Source organism: Ictidomys tridecemlineatus, chromosome 15 (genome assembly GCF_052094955.1).
Source record: "Ictidomys tridecemlineatus isolate mIctTri1 chromosome 15, mIctTri1.hap1, whole genome shotgun sequence".
NCBI lineage: Eukaryota > Metazoa > Chordata > Mammalia > Rodentia > Sciuridae > Ictidomys > Ictidomys tridecemlineatus.
Genome location: NC_135491.1, coordinates 2771628 through 2797148, shown reverse-complemented (window position 1 = coordinate 2797148; position 25521 = coordinate 2771628). Strand labels below are relative to the sequence as shown.

General features: G+C 52.8%; 1 protein-coding gene across 1 annotated transcript in view; it reads right to left on the bottom strand.

Moving 5' to 3' along the window:
• The window catches only part of LOC110597288 (leukocyte immunoglobulin-like receptor subfamily A member 6), a 30771-nt gene extending 7884 nt beyond the window's left edge, over positions 1–22887 (bottom strand). Inside the window, exons 1-5 of the mRNA XM_078033299.1 lie at positions 22209–22887; positions 22018–22053; positions 21740–21850; positions 9065–9075; positions 815–830 (exon numbers count right to left, since the gene is read on the bottom strand). Of these exons, the coding sequence (XP_077889425.1) occupies positions 815–830; positions 9065–9075; positions 21740–21850; positions 22018–22053; positions 22209–22242 (208 nt within the window). The 5' untranslated portion in view covers positions 22243–22887. The remainder of the gene's footprint in view (positions 1–814; positions 831–9064; positions 9076–21739; positions 21851–22017; positions 22054–22208) is intronic.
• Between the last annotated feature and the right edge of the window lie 2634 nt (positions 22888–25521).

The window sequence follows — 25521 nt, the reverse complement described above, 5'->3', positions numbered from 1 at the left end:
CCTTTGGGCAGAGCTGGGTGCTGCAGGGGACCAGCCTGGGTCAGGGGTTTTCTCTGAGAATCCCAATGAGGGGAACAGGATCTCCAAGGTGGTGTCCTCCTCAGGTGTGAGGCCCTCTCTGTCCTGCACCATCTCTGAGCAGCACTGCAGAGGGGGCTGCTGTGGAGTCCCCAGGCCGACCTCACCCAGGACGTGGCTGCAGCTGGCTGTCCCCTTCCTCAGGGCGTCTCGCCTCCTGTGCTCAGACTCTCCAAGGTCCTGCTCATGTGACAGCAGGGCCACCCCTTCCTGAGTTTCCACCTTGGCAGCTGATGGGGGCACAGGACCCGCCAGCCACGCCCACCTAATGAGGTCCCACAGGGTCGCCTGGATGGTGTGGCCTGTGGGCAGGACAGAGGGTCCCTGAGGGCTGGACAGGTCACAGTGGCCCTTTAAGCCCAGCTGGGTGTTGGTCCTTCTGCACCCTGAGAGGGAATTCCACAGCAGATCATCTCTCTGAAGCTCTGGCTGGTGGCAATGGCCCAGAATCAGGAGCTCCTACGAATTATGAGGGCAGAGGAAGGACCAGCTGGGGTCATGGGGACCCCCTGGGCCCTGCACTGTCTTCTCAGGAGAGCACTGTGTGGCCTTGGCTGACCTCATGCCCCACTGAGGCTGAGAACCCTGTGGCCCCTTCTCACTGTTCCTCAGTGGTACAGCTCACGACAATCTCGGGGACACTATGGTGATGAGGCTTAGAGGGAAGGTTATGGCATGAAGTGCCCACATTAAAAAACAGGAAGGTCACGGGGTGCAGTGGCACACGCCTATAAACCTAGAGGCTCAGGAGGCTGAGACAGGAGAATTGAGAGTTCAAACCCAGGATCAGCAAAAGGGAGGCAAAAGCCACTCAGTGAGACCCTGCCTCTAAATAAAATAGGAAATAGGGCTGGGGGTGTGGCTCAGTGAGGCATGCCCGAGTTCAATCCCCAGTAGCAATAACAGCAACAACAACAAGGAGACCCTGGAAAATCCCAAACTCTAATGGTACATCAAATGGCCCTAGAAGTACAGAAACAAACTAATTCCCAAATCAGTATGAGACAGCCAATAATCAAGGACTGAACTAAAATTAATGAAATAGATAATTAACAAACTCAAAGCCTCAATGGAACAAAGAGTGAGTTCTTCATAAAGATGAACAAGGTTCACAAACCCTTAGCCAGAATGACCAAAAGAAGGAGAGGGCAGACCCAAATCAACATCATTGAAGATGGAAAAGGAGACATCACTACAGACACAGCTAAATCTAGAGGATCATTGGGGTTATTTTAAAAACGTACCCTCTAATAAATTGGAACATATAGAAGGAACACATATATTTCTAGACATATTTGGCCTACAAAAATGAACTAGGTTGATAGAAAACAGACTAATATCATGCGGAAGCAGAAATCAAAGGCCTTATGAGAAAGAAAAGCCTGGTACCTGATGGATGCTCTGCTGAGTTTCTATCAGACCATTAAAGTCAGACCAATGCAACATTCCTCAAATTATCCCATGAAATAGAGAGGCAAAGAGCACTCCCAAACTTACTCTCTGAAGTCAAAATCACCCTGATATCAAAACCAGATAAAGACACATGCAGAAAAGAAAACTACAGAACAATATCCCTTACGAACATAGATGCCAAACTTCATAATAAAATAATAGCAAAGCACGTTCAAAACACTTTAAGAAGACTGCATACAATGATCAAGTTAGATTAGCCCCAGGAATGCAAGGTTGGTTCAACATACACAAATCAGAAAATGAAATTCATAGCACAAATAAAACCAAGGGAAAAAATCACACAATTCTCTCAACAGATGCAGAAAAAGCCCTGGACAAGATTCAGCCACATGTTCATGTTCAAAACATTGAAGAGGCCTGGGCATGGGACTCAGTGAGAGAGGCACGGCTAGCATGTGCACAGCCCTAGGTTCAATCACCAGCAGTGCAAATAACAAACAAACAAAAAAGACTCTGAAGAAACTAGGAAATGTAGAATCTTCCCTTAATATAATAAAAGATATATATTCCAAACCCCCAAACAAGATCATACTGAGCAGAGAGATCTGAAAGCATTTCCTCTAAGATCAGAAAGAAGAAAGGATCTCCATTCTCACCACACCTGTGCAATATAGTTCTTGAAACTGTAGCCAGAGCAATCAGGCAAGAGAAGGAAATTAGAGGGATACAAATAGAAGAAGAATGAGTGCATCTATCTTTCATTACTGATAACAATGCTGTTCTTAATGACACAAAACACTCCACCAGAAGACTTCTAGATCTGGTGAAGGATGTGACAAAATCTTTGCCATCTTCTTTTCCAATAGGGAATTAATAACAAAAATATATAAAGAACTGAAAAAAAAATAACACCTAAAAAACTAATAACATGCTCAATAAATGGCCAAATAACAAAAAGAGACATTTCTCAAAAGAAAAATTACAAGTGACCAACAATCATATGGAAATCGTTTCCACATCTCTAACAATCAGAGACATACATATCAAAATGGTGCTAAGATCCCATCCCACACTAGTTAGAAGGGTAATCTTCAAGAATACAAATAACAATGACTACTGCCAAGAATGTGGGGAGAAAGGACAAGCAGTAAATACCTTCTTGGTGAGGCTGCAAAGTGGCACAACCACTTTGGAGAGCACATTGGAGATTCCTCAAAAGACTAGGAATAGAACCACCATATGACCCAGTGACCCCACTTCTTGGTATTTATAAAAACAACTCTAAAATTAGCATTACTACAGAGGTAGAGCCACATCAATGTGCATAGCAACAGAATTCACAATAGCCAAATTATGGAACCAGCCCAGGTACCTGTCAACAGACAAATGACTAAAGACAATATGATTTAGACACACAGGGAGTTCTACCCAGCCAAAAAGAAGAAGGAAATTTTGGCATTTTCTGCAAAAGCTAAAGAGAAAAAGGGAATGAAAAAGAGATCTCATAAAAATAGAGGGAGGTCAGTCGAGCAGAGTTGGGGACCAAGAATCAGGAAGGAGGGAGGGCAACAGGGAGGACCTGGGGGGGAAGTGGACCGGGTCATGCTGTGTGCAGTGTGAACAGACCTGGATGCGTATCAATTTATATGTAACACAAATGCACCAACTAAAACTAACTTAGTAGAAAGAAGACTGTCCAGTAGAGTGAAGGAAGGCAGGGGAGGGGGTGGGGGAGGAGGGAGCCCTGGGGATTGAGGTGGGCAGACTGCTGTGTGCACTATGAACATGTCAAATGAACCCCACTGTGGTGCCTTCCTACACGGCACTGGTGCATATTACACTCATGGACTCCACAGCCCACGCAGGTTTGCAAGAGCTTGAGTTCACTGTTACCATGCAGCAGGGGCTTCTGGAACCTGGTGAGCAAAGGGGGGTCTTCCTTGATCCTCAACCAGCCTGAGCCCTGGGCTTCCTTCCTGCCTTGGGATCCCCGAGGCCCTGACACAGCTCAGGTCTGCGCCTCCTTCAAGGTGAGACCAGGGCTGTGCTCAGGGCACTTGGGGACCGTCCCTTCCACTTTGGCCTGCTCCGCCTTGGTCTAGTCTTTATCTACACTGGGACACCCTCAAGGTGTTAATGTCCTGTTTGGACTTTGGCAAATGCTCCCTTAGAGGCTCAGCAGGAGTGCGGTTCCCACACTGACATGAGGACATCCAGCTTTCGGGGTCTGACGTCTTTCCCAGGACAGACAGTGGCTCTTTGTGGAGCTGGTGGGACCCAGTCAGTCTGTAGCAGGGCCTGCGTTCTGCCTTGTCCCCTAGATTGACAGTGAGGCCCAGGTCAGGGGACACTCAGCACATGTGAGCACAGGTCAGAATGTCCCAGCAGCCGAGGCCTCCCTCTGCCACTGTGGGAAGAGGAAAGGAGGCAGCGAGCTCTTCCTCTTTCTGTGGGGCATGATGTAGACACCCCAGAGGGGCCCAGCCAGCACATCCTGTCCCCTGTGTCCTGTGTGGAGCCCCAGCTCCAGGCAGGGAGGCTGCAGGAGCCTGAGCCATGGCCCCCTGCTCCATTGCCCTCCTGGTTCTTGGTGAGTCCTGGAAGGTGGGGACTGGGTGGGTGGAGGTGACAGGGCAGGAACAGGTCCCTTCCCTGCACAGGCCTGAGCCCAGCAAACCCAGCAGACTCTGTGCCCTCCCCCGGGGCTGCCCCTCACCTCTGCCCAGGCTCAGTGTGACCAGGAGCACTGGGTCCTAGAGGCAGACACCTGGGTTGGGGACAGGCCCAGCCTTGGGAAGGACTGGGCAGCAGAGAGCCTCTTGGAAGGGGACCTGGGAGGTCTCGCAGCCACCCCAGGGCAGGAAGAAGGCCACCCTGACCCTGGGAGCAGGTGGCCTGGGAAGCAGGGAGGCTGAGTGCCCAGGCTCCACCAGGCCCTGCTGGCCCAGCTCTGGGGGAACCAGGCGCTCTTCTCACTGGGCTTCTCTTCCAGGGCTCTGCCTGGGCCAGGGGATCCACGCACAGGAGGGTGAGTGCAGGTCCCAGGGCCTCCTCCCAGGGCAGCTGTGGACAGGGGCATGTGGATCCAGGAGCCTGGGGACCTTAACAGTGTCCCACGCGTGGGCAACCCCAGTGTGGCCCTCATCAGGTCCCGGGAACTCTGCCTGTCTCCTGTGGTTTCCTGGGCTGAGCACAGGGCTCTCCCCTGACATGGTGGCTGTGTGTCTGGGGATGTGGCAGGATGCTCTGATGGCCCCCTGGGAGTGGGTAGGTGGGGTCAGCAGGCCTGGCCTCTCCCACTTTCCCGTGTTGGTGGAGAGCGTCCGTTCCTGCCCCTCAGCAGTTGTGCAGCCCACACCGCTACCAGCCACAGTCCCCACACAGGCCAGTGGCTGCCCTCCAAGAGGCCCCTGGACTCCCTCCCCCTCTGGCTGCAGTGTCCTGAGTGACAGGCACCTGGGTTCTCCCACCCTGGGCCCTGTGGGTGGGGCAGGGGCCTAACACCTGTCCTAGGTCTCAGCCAGGTGCCCCATGTCCCAGGGAGCACAGGGCCACCTCCTCTGTGCCCTGATGTGCCCAGGGACACTTGTGCAGGGTCACAGCTGTGGACCTGGACAGGGTCTCCACCTGCCCATCCTCCCTTCCCAGGAGACTGTGTCTGTGCCTCTCCTGCTCCTGTCAGCACACAGAGGGGCTCAGAGTGGACAGACAAGGACCAGGACTGAGGGCGATGAGGGGAGGAGATGTACTGGGGTGGCCCAAGGGTGGGACATTCCAGTGGGCAGAGGGGTCTGAGCAGGAGGCCAGCTGTGCAGCAGATGACCAGCCAGCAAGTGCTAACAGACTGAGAAGGAGGGGACAGTGTAGAGGACACCCCGAGGCAGAGGCTCAGCAGAGGCCCCTGGACCTGGCCCAGGGCAGGGAGTGGTGGGCACAGACACAGCAGCGCCAGGATGCCCAGGCTCCCTGGGGACCCGGAGCCAGGCAGGATGTACCTGGGGTCAGGTCCTCCTCACCAGGTGGGAGAGCAGCTGGCACAGCAGGGAGGATGGGCACAGGAGGGGATACAGGGAGGGGACACTGGGAGGACAGAGGGAGGGGACACTACAAAGGGCCATAGGGAGGGGACACAGGGAGGGAAAAGAGGAGGGGGACATGGGAATGGGACATTGGGAAAGGACATGGGGAGGGTGAAACAGTGATGGGACATGGGGAGGGGGACACAGGGAGAAGACACAGGAAGGAGAAAAGCAAGGGGAGTTAGGGAAAGGACACAGGGAGGGGACACAGCAAAGGGACACAGGGAGGGAGACCCAGGAGGTGAGCCCAGGGAGAGGGAGGCAGGGAGGTGGATGACTGTGAACCACAGAGTGACCGCAGCTGCACAGCTCTGTAAACTGCCCAAGAACCCTGGGCTGTGCACCTGGATTCAGTCTGTGGCTCAGCCACTCCTCCCAGTGGACGCTGAGCCGCTGTCTGCTTCCTCCCAGGGGCCCTGCCCAGACCCTCCATCTCTGCTGAGCCAGGCTCTGAGATCCCCCGGGGGAGGCCCGTGACCATCGTGTGCCGGGGCCCTGCTGGGTTTCAGGAGTTTCGCCTGGAGAAGGAGGGAAGCTCCCAGATCTGGGGTAAGAAGAACAGTTCACCTTCTGAGCGAGAGGCCAGGTTCCTGTTCCCCTCCATGAGTGAGGACACTGCTGGGCGTTATCACTGCCGGTACATAAAGTCCACGTGGTGGTCTGCTCTCAGTGAAGACTTGAGGCTGGTGCTGAGCAGGGAGGACGTCACCCAGGCCCCCACCCCAGGCCCAGCTCAGCCATCAGGTTGGTCCCCAGGTCCTGGACCCTGTCCCCGCTGCCATCCTGTCCACAGCCTCCTGCCCCCACCTGACCCCAGGCCCCTCCCTCTGCACAGTGTCCCCTCAGCCCTCATGCCCTGAGGTCCCTGGAGCCCTGGTCTCATGGGCCACTTTGTGTGACCTGGACACAGGTCCAGCATGGGGTGGGCATGGAGCTGGCCCTGCTGCTGGGTGGGGAGGGGTCCCCAGAGCTGACTGGGGCAGACCCCTTCCAGAACAGTGTGTCTTCACTCAGATGGAGGGTTCACTGTCCTTCCCACGGGGCCAGAGCCTGGGTGGCTGAGGGTGACATCTGGTGTAGTCCCCTCTCACTGGGCAGTTCACCTGGCCCAGGGATGGCCCTGACCAGGGCTGGAAGGGGCACTGGGGAAGCTTTGGGATGTGATGGTCCATGTCCTGTATATGCTCAGTATAGGGTTAGAGTCCAGGAGGGTCAGCCCATCCCAGAGAGGGACAGGGGACATTCTCCATTTAAAGCCAAGTCTTCTCTCCCTTCTCTGTGAATTCTGCAGTAACCCAGACATCCTGGGGGCCAGATGCACAGTGTCCAGGGGTGGGCCAGATGCACAGTGTCCAGGGGTGGGCCAGATGCATTGTCCAGGGGTAGGGCCCCAGTCAGTTCTGGGGGCACTCACTAGTTTATCCTGAGGCTCTGACAGGTCCCTAGTATCCTGGGTACTTACTGGTGGCACAGTGGCCACTTAGGTGAGGACCTCCTGACCCTGTGTCCTGGTGAGGCTCCCCACCCTGTCTGCCCATGACCAGGACCTGCTGGTGAGTGCTGGTGGGTGCACAGCAGGATCAGCTCAGGGGCCACCTTGGTCCCCAGGTCTCCTTGCCCACCCTGGGGGTCTGCAAAGGTCACCATAATCCAGGTACAGGAGAGGGCCCAGGCAGGAGTTAGAGGACACTGTGGGAGGTGAGGGACGCCCACAGGAGCCCCAGACCTCAGGTGTGTGACTACCTGTGCTCCAGGCAGGCACACAGGGGCTGGTGTAAAGCAGGTCAGCTCTGTAGAGACCACCGTGACCTCCACAGGTGAGCAGGCACCTGTCGGGAAGGGGCCATGACACACCCTGCACCTCTCAGGATGTGGCCCCAGAGCAGGGACGAGGCTCCTGGCAGGTGACAAGGTGTGGAGTGGTCATGCTGATGCCCATCCATCCTGACCCCAGACCATCATGGTCACTCTGCCTCCTGTCCATGTGACGGGGTGGAGTGTCCCCCACTGTCTGTCCTGTTGGTCCAGCTGTCTGGGTGGTCAGTCCCACCTGCCCCTCTGCTGTCTGCCTGGAACCTTCCAGGAGGAGGAGACCCTGTGTGGACCCTCGGTCATCCCCTCCCTGTCCCCATGCTGTGGGGACCCTGGTCCTGTCAGGGCTTCCCCAGTGTCTGTGAGGTGACGTGTCACGGTCCTGTGCACTGAGACTCCATTAGGACCTGCAGACCCAGAGCCTGTCAATCACCAGCTCAGGAGGTCAGCTCCAGGGTGCACTGAGCTGGAGATGCACCTGGGACCCCAGCCCCATGCACTCTGGGTCCTGCTCACTGTAGCTCAGCACTGTGTCCCCAGGAGACCCTGGGAGTTGGGGGAGGAGGGTCACCCAGTGAAGGGCCAGCAGAGTCCATCCATCCTGCCCTAGGGACGCACACACAGGGGTCACCTACCCTGACCCCTTTCCCAAGGCCTCAGATGCTGGGGTTTGGGCTGAGAGGAGGGGCGGGGACACTCAAAGGTCCAGCAGACATCGGGCTGGATGAACTGGACGAGCAGAGACAGCCCTGGTCCTGCCCAGGGTCACCCTCTGCCCTCCCATGGCTGGTTCTCACAGTGGGCTGTGGGCACCACCAGGCCCTGAGCTCCCCTCTCATCCTCAGGTGGCAGAGGCTGCTCGTCCCCCGTTTTCTCCAGGGTGGCCTTGGCCTTAGACTTGGAGCTGAGTTTGATCAAAGGCAGCTGTGTGTGCTCTAGTCCCCTGTCCCCAGGGCCCTCCTGTTCACTGGGAGACCTGGGAGGGACACAGGGAGCAGGGGAGGTGGGGCAGGGTGACCCAATGACAGGACAGTCAGGAGAAGGGCTCAGGAGGTCAAGGTCAGCCTAGGGGAGAGGCTGCCAGCCCTTCACCAGCCTCTGACTCCCAGGAGTCCCCCGTGACATTATGCCCCACCCACAGGAGTGAGCTGCCCCACAGTAGGTCACCTGGGACTCTGCATGGGCTAGTGCCCACAGGGACAGGTTCTGGCCTGGAAAGTGGGGAGTGGCTCCTATTTCAGGGCCCTGGGGTGGGTCTTGTCCACCTGCCAGTGACCTGTCCTGACAGTCTGCCGTGTCCTTCTGCTTCCAGCCTCCACCCCCCAGAACTACAGGGTGCTGAACTGTGTCCGCCTGGGCCTGGCTGGGCTGGTCTTGGTGGTCCTGGGTGTGCTTCTGGGAGAAGCTTGGCACAGCTGGCCCAGGTCACAGAGAGAAGAGAGCCTGACCCCAGGGCCCAGGAGAGATGCCCACAGGACTCAGCCCATGTGAGCCCCAGGGACACAGAGGCCACCATGGACCATGGACTGTGCACTCTGGACCTGGACACTCTGCAGGGTCTGAACACGTCCTCCACCTGCACCAGGGAGCCGCATGGACACTTCCCAGCCTCCCTCGGTGTCAGCTCCCATGTCCCAGGGTGGCTCCACGCTGGACACCCAGCACCTGGGCCCTGGCTCCACACCTTCCTGGTCTCCCGTCCTTCTTGGAGGATGATCGTGTACCACTTCCCTGTTCATGTCCCTCCCCTCCACTGTCCTCTTTCTTTTGTGCTCTAGCAGCTCCCATGACAAGCCAGGGCCATTTCCCCATCTCTCCGTCCTGCCTTGGTGAGGTCCGCAGTTGGGGCTTCCCTCTCTCACCTGAGCAGTGACCTCCAGGTTGGGAAGTCTCAGCTCCCCACAGGACATTTGCAGCTGCCTGCTGGGAATCAGGAACTTGTCCCCAGCCCTGCCTTTCCCAGAAAGTCTACCTGACCCCAGCCTTAGCCACACAGGCCCAAAACCTGCTTCCCCTTTGATGAATTGACCCCCTCATCACCCAGACTTTGTCTCCCCTGACCATTTTGTACTGAAACTCTTTTCTTCCTGACATGGCATTGGTATTTCTTCTCACTTTGGGCTTCAATTTGCATGGAATCCCTCTGTCCCATCACCCTCTGCCCATGTGGGTCCTGGGAGCTACAGGGAGTCTCTGATTGGTTGTGTGTAGTTGTACCTTATGTTTCAGAGTCTCAGTCTCACTGGGTGTTTTGATCAGAGAATTTAATTCATTTACATTCAATGTGATTATCATAAGAAAGGACTTACTATGCCTATTTTGTTAGTTCTTTTCTGATGTTCTTGTTATTTCTTAGTACCACTCTTCCTCTTGTTAAAAGAGGAAATTATCATGGTGATAGTGTTTTTATAAAAATACACGATGTTTCAAGCCTTAATCTTGAGTTAAAATGGCACATCCAAAACCATGATGGCATCAGACTTTCTGAACTAGTCTGCATTTTGCCTTTGCAGAGAGTTTGTACCTTCATCCTTTCAGTTAATGTGCAACGTTTTACTTGGAGACCTCCAGCCAACATTTTTTGAAAGGCAAATAGAGTGGTGATTAGTTCCCACAACTGTATTTTTCTGGAGATTCCCTCTCCCCTTCACTCCTGAAGGAAAGTCTCAATGGTGACGGCAGTCTCGTTGGCTTTCTTTCTCTTCAGCACTTTGAAGAAATCATCCCAATCTTTCCTCCCTGCAAGATGGCTGCTGAGAAACCTCTTGGCTGTCTTTCTGGGGTTCCTGTGTATGGGGTGAATCGCTTCTCCCTTGCTGCTTGTGGAGTTGTCTCTGACGTTGAGAGTTTGATCATTCAGCCTCTTGGTGAACATCTCTGGGTGTTCCTTCCATGTTGGGTTTTCCCCTCTTTGCACATCTGGATGTTCATTTCTCTCTCTGGGTTTGGGGATTTGTCTTCCTTATTTATTTAAATAGCTCTCTGCTCTTTTCTCTTTCTCGGCTCCTGCTAAGACTCATAGTAATTGTACAATGCCCACTTGGTGGTGTCCCATAGATTTCCCTCATTCCTTTGTGTCTTTTTTCCTTTCTACCCTCTGGGTCACTTCCAACGTCTTGTCTTCAGGTCTGGCTCTGTCTCCTACTCTGTGAAGTCTGCTGGTGAAGCTCTCTCTAGAATTTCCACTTCAGTCCCTGTGTTCTTTAACTCCAGACTGTCTCTTTGCTTCCTCTTCATGGCTTTCATTTCTTTGTTGGACTTTCTGATTTTCTGTGTGTACACTATTTTCCTGATTTTGACTGGCTTTCCTCCTGTGGCCCACTGGGCTCCTTTAGGATAATTGTTTTGATTTCACCCAGGCAGTTTGCAGGTCTCCATACCTCAGGGTCAGTTCCTGGTCCATTACTCAGTTCCATGGGGGATGCCATGTGTCTCTGACTCTTCATGATTCTTAGGGTCTTCACTGGTGTCTGCACATTTGAAGAAGTAGGCACACATTCCCGTCCTTACAGATAGGTTTTGTCAGAAAACCCATTTACCAGCAAACCCACCTAGAGACTCCAGGTGGGTCTGATGGTGGGGACTTCATGTGGGTTGCTGTGGGAGTCTCTGTGCAAACTTACCTGTCCCGGGGTCTGTAGGTGGGGGTCCTAGCGTCTGGGTCGTGGACCAGCCTATTGCCACTGGGATGGGCATATTGACTAATCTGTAAGTGAGTCCTTGTATCTGGGACTGTGGGCTCCTCTGAGGCCTGGATGCACAGGGGCCACCCTGGATCTCAGTGGGTCATGAGCCAAGTCTGCAGCACTGAGGGAGGCCTGCTGCATGAGTCCCTGGTGTGGACATGGAGTCTCACTCTGCAGGGCCAGTCCTGAGCCTGTGTCTCTGAGGGATGGCCAGTGAAGGGTCCAGTGGAGGTCATCTGGAGCAGGCCTGGGTCCCAGGCATTTTTTAAAGGAAAGCTTGCTAAGGCCATAGACCTCAAGTGACAAGAGACAGGGACCCCTGGGCAAGAGGAATCAGAGAAGTTGCCCTAGAATGTCCCATGCCCACTGCCCTGAGAGAATTTCTAGGTTTCATCGCAGGGATGGGGACTGAGACAGATTTCCTGAGCTGCTGAGTGGAGCAGAACATCCAGGGAGACCCAGGCAGCTGGAGTTCCAGGAGGGAGTGCAGGGGAGGAGAGAGCTGCTCAGAGAGAACTGAGACGCGGAGGATCCCTGAAGGAGCCTCAGAGTTCTGATCCCCACATGCACTTCAGGAAGTTCCCCTCAGGAGGAAAGTACCACTGAACAGGAGCAGAAAGCAGTGTGATTGGTGCTGTGCAGGGCCAGGGCCAGGGCCAGGTTTTCTTCCCAGCCAGACAGGAGAACCCCGCTGGAGGGTGGAAGGAACGTTAGTGTAGGAGTGCAGAGGGGCCTGCTGCAGTGGGGAGGACCAGGCACCTCCTGGTGAAGGCAGCTCTAGTTTGGCTTATTGCAAATAATACCTAAAGATCAAACTGCTTCCCAGGCTCTTCTCTGAGTTCTAGAACAGAGCTTCAGAGCACTGACAGGAATACGTCCAGCCCCTCACAGTAAGGGAGCACTGTCTGGCCTCCCATCAGTCGTGACCAGACGGGCAGCGGGGAGGAACCACAGCACCCGTCCACAGAAACTGACCTGGGGTTGGTCTCATGAGACCTGGCCTTTGCTGAGGTCCTGGGGTTGCTGGCTCTCTGTGTGGTACCCGCTGAAGGACCAGGATGTTGGAGTTGGTAAAGGAAGACAGTAAAACAGTTGTCACAGGGGCTGGGGGGTGGCTCAGTGGGAGAGCACATGCCTTGCACGTGTGAGGCCCTGGGTCAATCCCAGCCCCAAACCAAACCCCAACTATTTATTATAACAGTACTCAGTATTTTCAGAATTTAACAAATAAGTAGAAGTTGTTGGAAAAGGGTGTGTGTGTGTGTGTGTGTGTGTGTGTGTGTGTGTGTGTGTGTGACTAAATGGAACTTCTAGATATAAAAGCTGCCATAGAATAGAAATATAATCCAGATGTTAGTTAAGCTCTGCAGTAGAAGAGAACAGTGAGCTAGAACTTTAAGTCACAACAATAGAGACATCAAAAAGTGAAAGACAGACATAGTTTAAATTTCTTTTTAATTAGACAGAATGTATCACTGTAGTTACCCTGATGACGGACACACTGAGAGAGTGAGGTGGAACCTTGTGCAGCTGCCTTTCCCTGCTGGCTAGAGAAGTGCAGCAGGGTGGGTTTACATTGTATTATTGTTGGCCTTTGGTATGTCTTTGGAAAAGTTTTGGTTTGGTTCCTTGTGCAGCAGAGGAAACGCAGTGGTTGAAAACTTGTGGCGGCCACCTGTGGGCAGTGCTGACACTTGAACCCTAAAGGGGTGCTCAGGACAGTGCATCCCTGGATCATGACACTCACCTCCAGGAGCCCAGCCAGGGGCCTGCAGGACACAGAGCAAAGCCCCTGCTGTGCCAGGGGAGGGAGGAAGCCTGGCGCCCCCTGCTGGGCTGCCCTGGCCACAGCTCTGTGTCAGGAGAGGGGAATTAAGCAGCCCTTGGGGCCAGTTCTTCCCTCCTGGGCTGTGGCTCCTGAGCCCCACAGGAAGGGTCAGCCCACCTCCCAGCGTGGTCTTGTTTTCCTAGGAATGTGGCCATCTCAGGATGCAGTGTCTCTGCAGGCCCTTCAGACAGAGTGGGGTCTCCTCTGTCCACCCCCACGGTCTGTCTGATCTGTCCTCATCCCTCCAGGGGACACAGCACCAAATACACCTGGTGACTCCTGAGCTGGCCCTTTCCAGGTGAGAGTGACCCAGGGCTGGGCCTCCCCCCTCAGGGCCTCCCTGGGGCTCCATCCCCTGCAGCCTGTCCAGGGCACAGATTGTGAGCCCCTTGCCAGGGCAGCCATCCCCCAGCCCTGGAGATGCTTCTGGGGAGACGCAGGCTCCCTCTTCAGGGAGGGCAGAGCAGCAGACCCTGAGTACCTGGCTGTGCAGCTCACCTGGCGCTTCCTGCTGGGGATGAGCACAGAGACCCAGGGAAAGTGAAGGAAATAACAAGACCCAGGCTGGTGGCCCAGGGCTGTAATTCTTGTAGTTCAGGAGGCTGAGGCAGGAGGATGGCAAGATCAAGGCCAGCCTCAGCAACTTAGTGGCCTAAGCACCTTAGTGAGACCCTGTCTCAAAATAAAACATAAAAAGACTACGGATGTGGCTCCCTGATAAAGCCCCGCTGGGTTCAATCCCTGGTACAAATATATAAATAAATAACAAGTCTCTTTAAAGACTCTGGAGTACAGTTTGTTTTCTGCTGAACTTTGGCCTCATCCACTTCCTTTCTTTTCTCCTGCACCCCTCCCCCGTTCTCTGCACTGCTTGTCCCCTTGGGCCCCTTTGCTACCTCCACCCTTTGCTGTGTCACATCTGGGGAACAACAGTGAGTGTGAGCTCTGGCTTTGCAGAAGGTGAACTGTAGAACTTCCTGGTTGCCCTGCAATCCCAGCATCTCTGGAGACAGAGGCAGCAGGATGACAAGTTTGAGGCCACCTCAGCAATTTAGTGAGGTCTAAGAAACTGAGCAAGAGGCTAAGCCTGGGGCGAGAGCTCAGTGGACACCTGAGGTTCAATACCTGGCAGCAGGGGAACACCTCCTGGTGGTCCTCATCCCCTGCCCATGTACCTGTGAGCAGGAACACCCTCGTCTGGCCCTCCGTTTCCTTGTCTTGAGGAGGTCATCACAAACCCTCTCCAAGGGGGCTTTGGGTCAGGGGTGCAGGGAGCATGGAGGGGCTCCGTCCTGGTTAATCTGCAAACCTCCTTAGGAGATGAGGTGGCAACGCTGGGACCTGAGAGGATCCTGGCTTTGTCCCCAGGTCCAGGTGGACGATTGCTGTGTTCACTGAGACCCAATGCTGGGCGCTCTGCCCTTGTCCCAGCTCTGCAGGAGAGGGAGCTGCACAGCCCGCCTGCTGGGGCTTTACCAGAGCCTGGCTGACCTGGACAGGATGGGCCAGCTCCTGCCCCCTGCAGCCCTCGGGTCTCCCCTATGTGGGACAGAAACCCTGAGAAGCACTGGGAAGCTCCCTGTCCAGGTGCACCTGCTCACAGAGACACAGAGCTGACCGTGCACTGCTGGACACGTGCCCAGCCGCACACCTTAGCTTTCCTGAAAAGCCCATGTACAGGAACTGCCACCCCAGGGGATGATGCCCAGGGACTGGGCCAGAGGAGACGGCTCCAGGTGCACCCTGGGGGCTGCAGGAGAAACCCAGGGCCACCAGCTTGTCTTCTGCAACAGCAGGACAGGAGGAGCCCAAGGCCTGCAGGAGGCGGGCAGGGCCAGGGCCACAGCAGGCACCTGGGCTTCCTCAGAAGGATGCCCATGTCCAGTGTTAGGGACAGCCCCTGCTGCAGAGCCCGCAGGCCACGCTCCCCTGGAGTCTTAACCCTCTGCAACAAATAGGGTGAAGCCCTGGCCAGGGGCACCTGGGGGCGGAAGGGTGGTCAGGACCCTGAGGGCTGCAGCTCCTCTCCCACCTCTCCAGGGTCTGTTAGGGCGGACCCTGTCCAGCACAGGTCTAGTGGTCAGGAAGTGGACCCCAGGTGTCCCCAGGGGGAGAACACAGCTGGAAATACAGGGCCTCCCTGGGAGCCCACAGGCAGGGAGGCGGGAGTGGAGAGAACAGGAATCTAAAACAGTCACAGAGATGCCCGGGGCTCTGGCTGACAGTGAGCAGCTCTCGGGAACAGACGGGCGTCCCAGGAAGAGACTTAGAGGGCCACCAGAGGCCGGAAGGGCTGGCAGGACACTGGGAGGGCCTCAGGGGCGCTCGGGCAGCACCACGAGGGCAGCTCTCAGCTGGAGGTTGCAGCAGCGGAAACCTCAAGACTGGAAAAGAAGCAGGACTGCAAGGTCAGAGCCTCAGGACCAAGGGACACAGGGGTCACCTCTGCACCTGGAGCACCAGGAGGAGAAAGGAATGTGGCCGTCTCAGGACGGCCATTCAAACATATAACACAAAACACAAGTGTGCACACATAATATAATACATACAACACATAACATAATAATAAAGGCCTTATAACTTTTTACAGGTAAAATCTCTATTGCAATGTTTGAAAACTCTATAGTCAAAAAAAAAAAAAATAGAACTGATCAGCAAAACATTAATCTAGGTCTGTATGAGCTCAAAAAAAAAACCAAAATAGAACGTCATGATCTCGTCCCCATAAATTTACGGGAAGATGATCCAATACACATGGCTGTATAGTTCCTTCACATCCTTCAGGATCCTTCCAATTTAATACCATTGCACTTCTATCGGGATTAGTCGCCACTCCTAGGCCTCGAAGCGTTTGAGTGGCTTGTTTTAATGGCCAATGTTTTGGCCATTGTTGACGAGAGATAATGCTAAGGTCTGCACCTGTATCCAGTAGCCCATTAAATTCATGTCCTTGAATATTTAGTTTTAGCATGGGGCGAGAATCTAAATTTAAAGAAAGCATAGCCCAATCTACACCTGTGGAGCCTAATCCCTCGGAACCTCTTTCTACAGCATGACTGGAAAATTTATCATGTAGGCTTGGTATTATTAGTAACTGTGCTATTCTATCTCCTGGTGAAATTACTGATATACCCTTTGGAGAACTGGCTATAATTTTTATTTCACCTTCATAATCGGAATCAATTACCCCAGGACTTATCAAAAGTCCTTTTAGAGTAGAAGAGCTGCGTCCCAATAATAAGCCTACTGTTCCTATTGGAAGAGGTCCTTTCACCCCTGTGGGAATGATTTGAACTCCCATCTCTGGAGTTAGTACTGATATGGCGGAGGCGCAGATGTCCAACCCTGCGCTCCCTCTGGTTTGTCTGATGAGGGATCTGATGTGCTGGGCACTGCCCTGATGGGGTTGCTGGGTTCCTCCAGTGCTCCATATATTTGTGGTTTGGGGCCCCAGAGCATTGGGGCCCCCTGTCCATTTTTTGGCAACGGAGCCCGATGCCTTTGTCCACGATATTGTGGATAAACACCTTATCCTTGTTCGTTTTTTGATAATGGAGTACCCTCTATGGTGGTTTGAGAACGGCATTCATTAGCCCAATGTCTCCCTCTATGGCATCGTGGGCAAATACCCGGTATTCTACTCCTTTGATACCTAGTTTTGTTAAACCCTCCTCCTATGGGGCAATTCCTTTTAAAATGTCCTGTTTGTTCACAATTGTAGCATGTTCTTGGCCTGGAATCTAAAGCCTGTTTTACTGAAGCTGCCACAATTTGCCCTTGTTCATTAATGTCTCTGGCATCTAAAGCCTGTTTTACTGCAGCTGCCATGACTTGCTCTTGTTCATTAATGTCTCTACATAATTTAATATATGTGTTTAAATCTTCCTGTTTCCATGGTCTAATGATATCTCTGCACCAACGATTTGCTTGGTCATAAGCCAGTTGTTTTATTAATGGCATTGCTTGTTCTGTATTCCCAAAAACTCTGGTAGCTGTTTGAATAAGCCTATCTACAAATTCAGTGTAAGGTTCATTAGCTCCTTGTATTATCTTAGATAATTGACCTTGTAAACCTCCATGTCCTTGTAAAGTCTTCCATGCCTTAACTGCATTTACAGCAATTTGTAAATATACACCAGGATCATATGCAAGTTGTTGCTGCCGATCCTCATAAGGTCCCTTTCCTAACAACATATCTAGATTTCTCTGAGGATAACCAGCTGCTGCATTTCGACTAGCCGTCTCCTTGCAAAATTCCTCATTGGCAACCTTCCATAACAGGTATTGACCTTCAGTTAACACAGCTTTACAAACATTAGCCCAATCTGCTGGCGTCATGTTTAAGTTGGTAATGGATTCCACCAAGCTTACAGTGAAGGGTGCTTGAGGACCATAGGTTGTTACAGCCTCTTTTAGCTCCTTCACTGATTTGAAATTTAAACCCTGGTGAATTCGCTGCCCTCCTACCTCAAATACAGGGCATACTTGAGATCCTGTCTCAGGATCCCAACTATCAACTGCGGGGGTTGGGGGTCTCCTAGCATATGGAGGTGGTGCTGTTGATTGGACACTTATGCCCTCTGGTAGAGGTGGTGCTGTTGGTTGGACACTTTCGCTCTGTGATAGAAAGATGTTATTAGCAGTCTCCTGTTGTAAATTTTCCCCTGATGGCTTTTTCTGCTCTAAACTTCCTTCCTCTGTCTCACTAGCTCGAAAGACCTTCTCTTGTACTTGTATCAATATGTCTTCTCCTTCCTCTACCTTTGTCTGAACTGAAGGCTTTGGACTAAGCAAACCAGATATGTACGTCCACAATGGCAATGTGCCAACTGGCAGAGTCCCTGGGTTGTTCTTTTCTATTCTTTTTAAATCTTCACCATGATGGTTCCATTGTGATATATTCAACAACTCCTCCTTAAAAAGCCATGGGCTATATTTTTGTATTGTATCAACGTATGCCCTGACTGCTCTTGATTTTACTGGGAAGCCTCCTTCCTCTAACAATTTACTTAACACTCTTTCGGTTTGTTTTTTACTAATTGCTGATCCCGTATTTCTACTATAATACAACCCAACAAGATGACGCCAAACAAAACCGAGACAGAATGAAATAAAAATGGAACCACACAAAATCATTATATCAGCCTTTCTATCCTCCTGACATATGCATCCGTCCTTTCTCCCTATCTGTTCCTCAAATGCAAATAGTTTTTCCTCAAATGTGAGCGGTTTTTCTTCCCTCTCACTCATCTCCAGGGACAGGCAACTGAAAACAAAAGTGAAGCAAAACAAAAGAGTAAACTTAGAATGGCTGCCCATCCTCTCACCCTGCCCTCAGGGGCAGGCAGTTTACTTACCCTCAGTTGCTCCCCGTGCGAGCCACCAAATGCCGCAGTCTGCCTGGGCACAATTCAGGAGCCACTTGTCAAAAGAAACTAACTTTATTTTTAGAACTACAAACGCCAAACAAAACAGCTCCTCAGGGAAAAACCCCTCAGAGCCCAACTGCCACCACCGGCTTCCACAAGCCTCTCCTCCCACCAACCACCCAACCTCCCACAATCCTCCTGCTCTTGAGGCCGATTGGCTGGGTCGCGTGGGCAGAGCCAAAGAAGTCACCCAATGAGCAGCTCCATGGAGGAGCCAATCAGCTAGATGTTGCTGGGGCCGCTGTGAGCCAATCATCAGCTGGCAGTCTGAAGGGCAGGGAAACAGCCCAATGAACATCACCGCAGAGGAGCCAATCAGCTAGATGTTGCTGGGGCCGCTGTGAGCCAATCATCAGCCGGCAGCTGGAAGTTTGCTGGCAGCTGGAAGTTTGCTGGGGCCCCTTTGGCTGTGGCTCTCAACATCTCCCCCTCTCTGTTTAAACAACAAGCATGTGGCTTAGGGACTGTGCCTGCCTTAGGTTGTTCAATACTACATATGGTCCTTACCCGTCTTCGGATGAGCTGACCTCAGGGCGTCAGCCTCCAGTCTTAGGTTGGTACCATTGTAATTGGATCTTACCCGTCATTGACTACCGGTCCAGTATACAGCCACATCTGTGGAGAGGTCTTTGTACCAGCGGGGGGGGGGGGGGTGAGGTTCTTTGCCTCACCTCTGTTGGCCCCCAAATTTTAGCTGAATGATCATGACAAGCAGAAAGGAGGAAGATACACCAAGCCAATTGACGGCTCTTGTTGGAAAAATTGTACCACCGATGACATCATCAGCAAAAATACCCCAACACTACCACAAGTCGCTGCACTAACAGATAGTTCACAATGCATACAAGTGAGTTCACAATGCATACAAGTGACACATAGTCTAGGCAAGTTCTGCAAGCAGTTCAGTGATGGCTATTGCAGAAGCTGTAGATTAGTTTTATCTTTGTCTTCACTGGCACTAGGATGAAGCTAGGAATTCTGGCAATAATGGCTAAAGAAAAAATTATGTAACATTCCAGAAGGCACTAAAAGAAAACAATTTTCTTAACAATTTACATTGTCTTCACCGGCACTGTGATGAAGATAGGAATTCTGGCAATAATGGCTAAAGAAAAAATTATGTAACATTCCAGAAGGCACTAAAAGAAAACAATTTTCTTAACAATTTACATTGTCTTCACCAGCACTGTGATGAAGATAGGAATTCTGGCAATAATGGCTAAAGAAAAAATTGTGTAACGTTCCAGAAGGCACTAAAAGAAAACAATTTTCTTAACAATTTACATTATCTTGAAGAGAATTATTAAATATAATGAAAAGGAAAGGTGAAAGTAAACAAACAGATCTGTTAACCTCCTTTTTTGTTACATATTAAAACAATTCTTAACAGTTTTAAATTTACCCAATTTAAATTAAACCATTTAAATCACGTGAAATAAAGAAAAAATATTTGGATCCATTTTTTCATGAGCGCTCATCATATATGATATATGGACATACGTACATTCAAACATATAACACAAAACACAAGTGTGCACACATAATATAATACATACAACACATAACATAATAATAAAGGCCTTATAACTTTTTACAGGTAAAATCTCTATTGCAATGTTTAAAAACTCTATATAGTCAAAAAAAAAAAATAGAACTGATCAGCAAAACATTAACCTAGGTCAGTATGAGCTCAAAAAAAACCAAAATAGAACTTCATGATATGGGAAAGGGCAATAATAAAATAGATATTGAAAAAAGCATCCTGGTTCTGTCGCAGATGTAAGGATAGCCAAATTGGAGTTTTGGATATCAGCTGTTATGGATTTGAGCTAAATCATCTTTTTTTGGTCTGTAGAAATCGCTTTAGTTAATCTCTCTGGAATCCAAATTGGCTGCTGTTCTCCCTGTGGAAACACACAAACAGACCCCCAACTCCAGACAATTACTGGGTCAGGACCTTTCCATTGTCCTGTTAGAATATCTTTCCAAAGTACCTTGGGCTTATGTACATTTTTTGGACACATATGCCTTTCTGCAGCACTAAGTCCTGATGAATCCAAATTTAAAAAGTTTAGAGTAAAAAGGGTTATTTTAAGTTTATCTTTGGGGAATATATACCCCTTCCCAATTCCGTCTTTTTGCTTTAATAAGTACATTTTAATAGTTTGATGAGCTCTTTCAACTATGCCTTGTCCCTGTGGATTGTATGGGATTCCTGTTATATGAATAATGCCAAATGATGAGCAAAATTGTTTAAAAGAGGTAGAAGTATAACCAGGGGCATTATCTGTTTTTAACTGTTTTGGAATGCCCACAGTGGCAAAATTTTGTAAGCAATGAGCTATAACATCTTTAGTTTTTTCTCCGGCATGAAGGGAGCCCATCAAAAATCCAGAAGAAGTATCAACTGTAACATGCAAATATTTTAATTTTCCAAATTCTGGCAAGTGTGTGACGTCCATCTGCCAAATATGGTTAGGTATCAATCCTCTAGGATTGACTCCAAGATTAACTTGGGGTAAAAAGGTCTCACAATTTTGACATTGTTTTATTATTTGTCTAGCTTGTTCCTTAGTTATTTTAAAACGCTTTTGTAAAGTATTAGCATTGACATGGAATCTTTTATGAAAATTTATAGCTTCTTCTAGTGTAGAGAAAATATGTATGTCATGTGTAGTTTTATCTGCTAAATCATTGCCCAAACTAAGGGCTCCAGGCAATCCTGTATGTGCCCTGATATGTCCTATAAAGAATGGATCTTTTCTGTCCCAGATTAAACTTTGTATAGTGGAAAACAAAGAGAAAACAGTAGAAGAAGGGGAAATCCTACCAGCATCTTCAAGGGATATTATAGCATTAACTATATACTGACTATCAGAAAATAAATTAAATACCGAATCTTTAAACATCACAAAAGTTTGTAATACTGCATTAAGCTCTACCTTTTGAGCTGATTGTTTGGGTACTAAAAATGTAAAAGTTTGATCAGGTGTAACTATTGCTGCTGTACCATTATTTGACCCATCAGTGAATATATTTGGAGCATTCATGATAGGTGTTTTTCTTGTCATTTTTGGAAAAATTACAGGATGCAATGACCAAAAAGACAATAAAGGATTAGATGGTAAGTGGTTATCAAATGAAACATTAGATTTGCACATGATTATTGCCCAAGTATTTAACTCATTAGCTAACTCATCAATTTGATTCATAGTATATGGAGTAATAATTTTATTGGGAGAAATTCCAAACACTCCCTTTGCTGCTTTTATTCCTTTGAGTATTAATTGTCCTACAGCCTCAGGATACCTAGTAAGAATAGTGTTAAATGTATCCATAATAATGGACCTTCTTGCCAAAATACTCCTGTAGGAATATTTTTTGTTGGTAGTACAATAAATAATAAAGGCAAACTTAGATGGAACTCCTGGGCCTCCAGGGGCCCCTCACACCAGATGGTCACTGACCCTCCCCGGGCGATCACAGAGCCTGGCTCAGCCCACAGGGTGGGCTTGGGGAGGGTCCCTGCAAGGGAATCAGAGGCTGGGTCCCAGCACAGCCCCTCAGATCCCAGCCCTCAGCCCAGCCCCCTCCAGGCTCCCCAGCCTCAGCCCCCAACTCTGTTCTCCACCCACTGCCCAGGGTGGCTCCTGGTCCCCAGGAGGAGGACCTGGACAGCTGGGGACACTCACCTGCCTGCCCTCGGGTCCCGGGGCCCAGACTCAGCCCTGGAAGAGAGTTCCTGTGAGAGGGGAGCCCCTGAGGCCTGAGCAGGCCCTGTCCCCCCACAGCCTCCTGGGCCCTGGGTCTCCTGATGGCCAGAGCCTGGCTGTGGGCTGGGTCCCCCCAGAACAGGGTGTCCCCTCCCTCCTTCACATCTCACCCAGGCAGAGCAGGGCCGTGAGGGTGGGGGTCATGGTGTGTCCTCCCGTGGTCCCAGGGTCCAGATGGAGGAGGTCACAGAGCTGGAGGACAGACACACACAGGGTGTGGCCACTTGGAGGCCGGGTTCTGCATGTGTGGGGTGTCACATCAGCTGCCCACAGGAAGGGGAACTGCCCTCCCAGAGCCTGGCTCTTGTCCCCAGGACTGGGTGGGGAGGGCCTGGGCTCCCTGCAGGCGGCTCAGACAGCAGTGCTGCCCTCTCACCCCTTCTGCTGTCACCTGACCTGTCCTCGTCCCTCCAGGGCCAGGACACAGCAGCACACTCCCTGGTGCCCTCCTGAGCCGGCCCCTTCCAGGTCAGGGTGACCCGGGGCTGGTCCTCTTCCCAGGGCCTCCCTGGGGCTCCCTCAGCCCGTCCTGGGCACAGGTTCTGGTCCTTGCTGGGCCCGTCGTCTCCCAGCCCTGGAGGTGCTCTGGGGAAGGTGCAGGTTCCTGCTGCAGGTGGGCGCAGAGCAGCAGACCCTGAGCACCTGGCTGTGAGCCAGCTGGAGCTCCTGTGGGGACAGAGGGACGCAGGGGCCAGGGGAGGACCTGGGGGCTCCTGGTCTAGTGTGGGCTCTCTGCTGAGCAGGTCCTGTGTGCGCTCCTCTTTCCTGTTCTCAGGCAGCAGCACCCTGTCTCCCTGGAGACCCTCCTCTGTGAGTGTCCTGCCTCCTCCGTGTCCTGTCTCCCCCTCTGAAGTCCCTTCTTGATCCTGGGGCTCTGTCCTAAGCTACTGGGCAGGGCTGTGACTAGTGGCCTGAGTTCTGTGCCAAGCTGCTGTGCCCTCATTCAGTTGTGGCCTCGTGTCCCTCCCTGTGTGAGCAGAGGGGTCAGCTCATGGCAGAATGCACTGTCATTCTGTAAAAAGGTCACCTTCTGACTCAGTCTGAGTGTTTGGTCTGGGATTTGCCTGGATTTAAATATTCCTGTCAGTTTTTCAACCAGGTAGTTTCAGAAGGGCCTGGGTGTTACTGTCCCTTATCCCACCCCACCCCCTATGAGAAACTGGGCCTCAGCGACCAGCCTTCATCCCCCTCCCCTCCCCTCCCCTTCCCTTCCTCCCCCCTCCCCTCTCCTCTGTCCCTCCCCTCCCTCCCCTGCCTCCCTCACTCCCCTCCCCTCCCTCACTTCCCTCCCTCCCTCACTCTCCTCCCCTCCCTCACTTCCCACCCTCCCTTCTTTTCCTCCCTCCCCTTCCCTCCCTCCCCTCTGTGCCTCCCTCCCCTCCCCTCCTTGCCTCCCCTCCCCTCCCTCACTTCCCTCCCCTCCCTCACTTCCCTCCCCTCCCCTCCCCTCTGTCCCTCCCTCCCCTCCCCTCCCCTCTGTCCCTCCCTCCCCTCCCCTCCCCTCCTCTCTGTCCCTCCCTCCACTCCCCTCCCCTCTGTCCCTCCCTCCCCTCCCCACCCCCTGCTGCCTTCCCTCCTCCCTAGCCCCCCTGCCCCTCTCCTCCTCTCCTCTCCTCCCGGTTCCCTCTCCTCTGCTGTTCCCTGGCCTCCCCTGGGCTAACTGGGGACCTGATCCTGCACCCCCTGGGGCAGAGTGGCCTTGTCATCTACCCTCTTCCAGGCACTGGGCCCCTCACCTGGACCTGCAGGAGTCAGTGACCCTCCCCAGGGGATTCCGACTGTCCCCAGGGAGGAGGTGGCCAGAGCAGACCCAGGCTGACACAGCAGCACCATCAGGTGGGCCTCACCTGTGGGCCCTCTCCCCTCCCACCTTAGTGTGGAGACCCACAGAGGCTCCTGGGCAGGGGCCTGGGCCTGGATGCCCGCTGCCTGGGTCTGACCCCAGGGCTCCTGTCCCCTGAGCTGTGTGCCAACCATGACCCCAAGGCACCATCCCAGAGCCCGCTGGCCTGTCCCAAGCGTGTGTGGCAGAGGCTCATGCTGCGGTGCTGGTCCAGGTACATGTCACAGGGGGACCACGGGGTCCCCGAGGCCCAGGTTCCTGTGGGTCTCCTGCAAGTGGTGATGAGGGGAGGCTGAGCAGCAGGTGGCTCCTCCTCTGTTTAGGTAAAGGTGAGGTGAGCTCTGTCCTTTTGGACACACCTGGACCTGGGGAAGCCTCCTGGAGGGGAGCTGGGAAGAGCTGCCTTCAGAACAGGAGCAGGCCCAGGGGACCTGGGGCTCCATGGAGCAGAGACGCTGGTCCCACCCCCAGGTCCCTCAGGCCTGTGCAGTCTCAGAGTCGAGGTGGACGGTGGCAGGTGGCCTCGACCCACACAAGAGCAACCCGAGGTCGCCCCGAAGATGGTCGTGAGTGACATCTGCCTGTGGACGGCGACTTTCCCCTGGGTGTGGACCTGTCTAGTTCCTTGTTTCAAACCCCATCAGAACTGTGGGGGCGGTCACTGGGCCCCTGGAGTCGGCAGCAGTGGTCCCGCCCACCCTGCCCACGACCACATGGACCCTGGCTCCATGCCTGTGCAGTCTGTGGGGACGGCCATCGCCCTGCGTTCCAGGGACCACCCAGTCTTCCTGTGACCCATGTGCTGGTCTCTCTGCCAAAGCCACTGCCTGAGGGTCTGTGGCCTCTCCTGGAGGACCCCAGCAGCAGAGAAGGAGCAGGTGCTACCCTGCCCAGGGCCGCAGCGGGCTGCTCACACAGGGTCACCCAGGGGCCCTGCTGGCGGGTGTGTGAGGCCCTCAGTGGCACAGCAGGGTTCCCGCATGGAGGTGACAGCAGGCCAGCGCTGTCCCTGCTGATGATGCTGGGGATGCTTTAGTCCAGTGCCCGTCTGTGGTGTCGTGTGCACATGGTAGTGGGTGGAGTCACGTAGGGTGGCCTGTCACCATGGCTGCAGTGACATGCTTGGGGACTCCGTGCTGCACCTCCACAAGCTGGCTTCCTTGGTCTGCATGACCCTTTCTCAGGACAGGATCCTGTCATCCTGGGGACAGTGAGCCTCACAGTGACCCTGAGCTTGGGACGCCACCTGGTCACATCTGCTCTCTGCTCTAGTGGCAGCCACAGAGGGTCCAGGGCCTGTGGCTGGGTTGGAGCCCCTTACTTCATGGGTCACATGCTGCCCTGAAGGCCACCCTTAGTGTGCCTCTGACTTCAGGGAGGGACGATCGGACTGCACAGAGGACACAGAGGGGACACACCATGGGGCAAAGGGAGTCCAGGGACATTTGAGGATCCTACAGTGCCGGCTGGACACAGCAGGAGGGGATTCTGTCCCACTGCCCAGCAGGACAGCTGAGCCCACAACAATGCACCCAGACCTCAGCACAGGGGAGAAGGTCAGGAGGGTTTACAAAGCAGGG